General features: G+C 46.3%; 1 protein-coding gene across 1 annotated transcript in view; it reads left to right on the forward strand.

Moving 5' to 3' along the window:
- LOC109294477 (otoancorin-like) overlaps positions 1-1,490 on the forward strand; it is a 44,336-nt gene that overhangs the window by 36,347 nt on the left and 6,499 nt on the right. Inside the window, exon 15 of the mRNA XM_019512859.1 lies at positions 219-355. Within this exon, the coding sequence (XP_019368404.1) occupies positions 219-355 (137 nt within the window). The remainder of the gene's footprint in view (positions 1-218; positions 356-1,490) is intronic.

The following is a 1,490-nucleotide window of genomic DNA, read 5'->3' on the forward strand; positions in this document are numbered from 1 at the left end:
ACATGAGTATTGCATTGAAAAACTTGAGCTTGTTGTTCAAGAATACTCGTTTTTAAAAGGCTGACAAAGCTTTAAATATTACTTGCAATATATGCACCCTGATTTTTGCCTAAAGCTAGGATAAACTTGGCTAGTGTAGATGAAGTGTATTGCACACCTTTTAAATGCTGGTTGTAATGATTACTGTATGTGGTGCTAAGCCCATTGTCCTTTTGCAGTGCTGTTGTTTCCAGAGTTGGTATGTTGACATGCAGTACTCCCCTTCTGCAAGAGTTTAAGAAGATGGCAGAATCTGTGTTTGGAATTGCCACAGGATGGAACAGCTCTGTGATGCATGAAATTGGGACCATAGCAGGTAACAAGACCCAGACTCCTAACAGTGATATTTCTAAAATACCATCTGTATGTTTAAAAAAAAAATGTCCATGTTCATTCCATACTTTGCACCTCTGTATTAGCAAGAGATGCTACAACCAGGAGTCACCTTCAGGCATGCTTGGGCAGTTTTTTTTTATTGAGGTCTTCCACAGAGAAAACCATGTGCTCAAACTCGGAATCCAGAGTTTGGCCCTATATGTTAGGGGTTGACTATAGGCAAATCAGGGCCCATGCAAAACAATAGCCAAAGTTCAAGTGCACCCCCCTCAATGGGTTGCTCTTCTTCCTCCTGGCTCCTGGGTCTTACTTCTAAGCAAGATGGTCTACTAGCTTTGCAGCAGATGGGTATCCAGCTGAGTACTGCGCTGCCCCCAGCTGCTCTTTCTGCCAAAACTGGTTCTCTCTATTAGTAGGGTCCAGGAATCCTAGATGAAGTTGCTCATATGTGGGCATTTCCACTGATGTAACCAGGAATTGAGGGCAGAACTTTGGATGCTCTTTACTTATTCGGGGCACGTGAGCAGGCAGACTTGCCAAGCTGGTGCTGAAGTTCTAGCTTCTGCCCATTCAAGTAGAATGTGCTCAGTCCAACAATGACATTTTTTGTACAGCATTAAACGGTGTATGCAAAGTGCAAGGATAGCTGCCTGCAACAGCATTCTCATTAAAAAACTAGGGGACTGTGGTGTCGACACCTACACAGTCAAATGTGTCACCAACTGGCTGGAGGGCCACACCCAGAGAGTGGTGGTGGATGGGTCATTTTCGACCTGGAGGGATGTGGGCAGTGGGGTTCACCAGGGCTCGGTCCTTGGGCCTGCACTGTTCAACATCTTCATCAGCAACTTGGACGAGGGGGTAAAAAGCACCCTGTTCAAATCTGCAGACGACACTAAGATGTGGGGGGAAGTGAGCACGCTAGAAGGGAGGAATAGGCTGAGGTCAGACCTAGACAGGTTACAGGGGTGGGCGGATGAGAACAGGATGGGTTTCAACACTGACAAGTGCAAGGTACTGTACCTGGGGATGAAGAACCAGCACCATACCTACAGGCTGGGGAACTCCCTTCCCATCAGTGCAGAGGCAGAAAAGGATCTTGGAGTCATCATTGA

Source organism: Gavialis gangeticus, unplaced genomic scaffold (genome assembly GCF_001723915.1).
Source record: "Gavialis gangeticus isolate Ggan-Ray unplaced genomic scaffold, GavGan_comp1, whole genome shotgun sequence".
Classification (NCBI taxonomy): domain Eukaryota; kingdom Metazoa; phylum Chordata; order Crocodylia; family Gavialidae; genus Gavialis; species Gavialis gangeticus.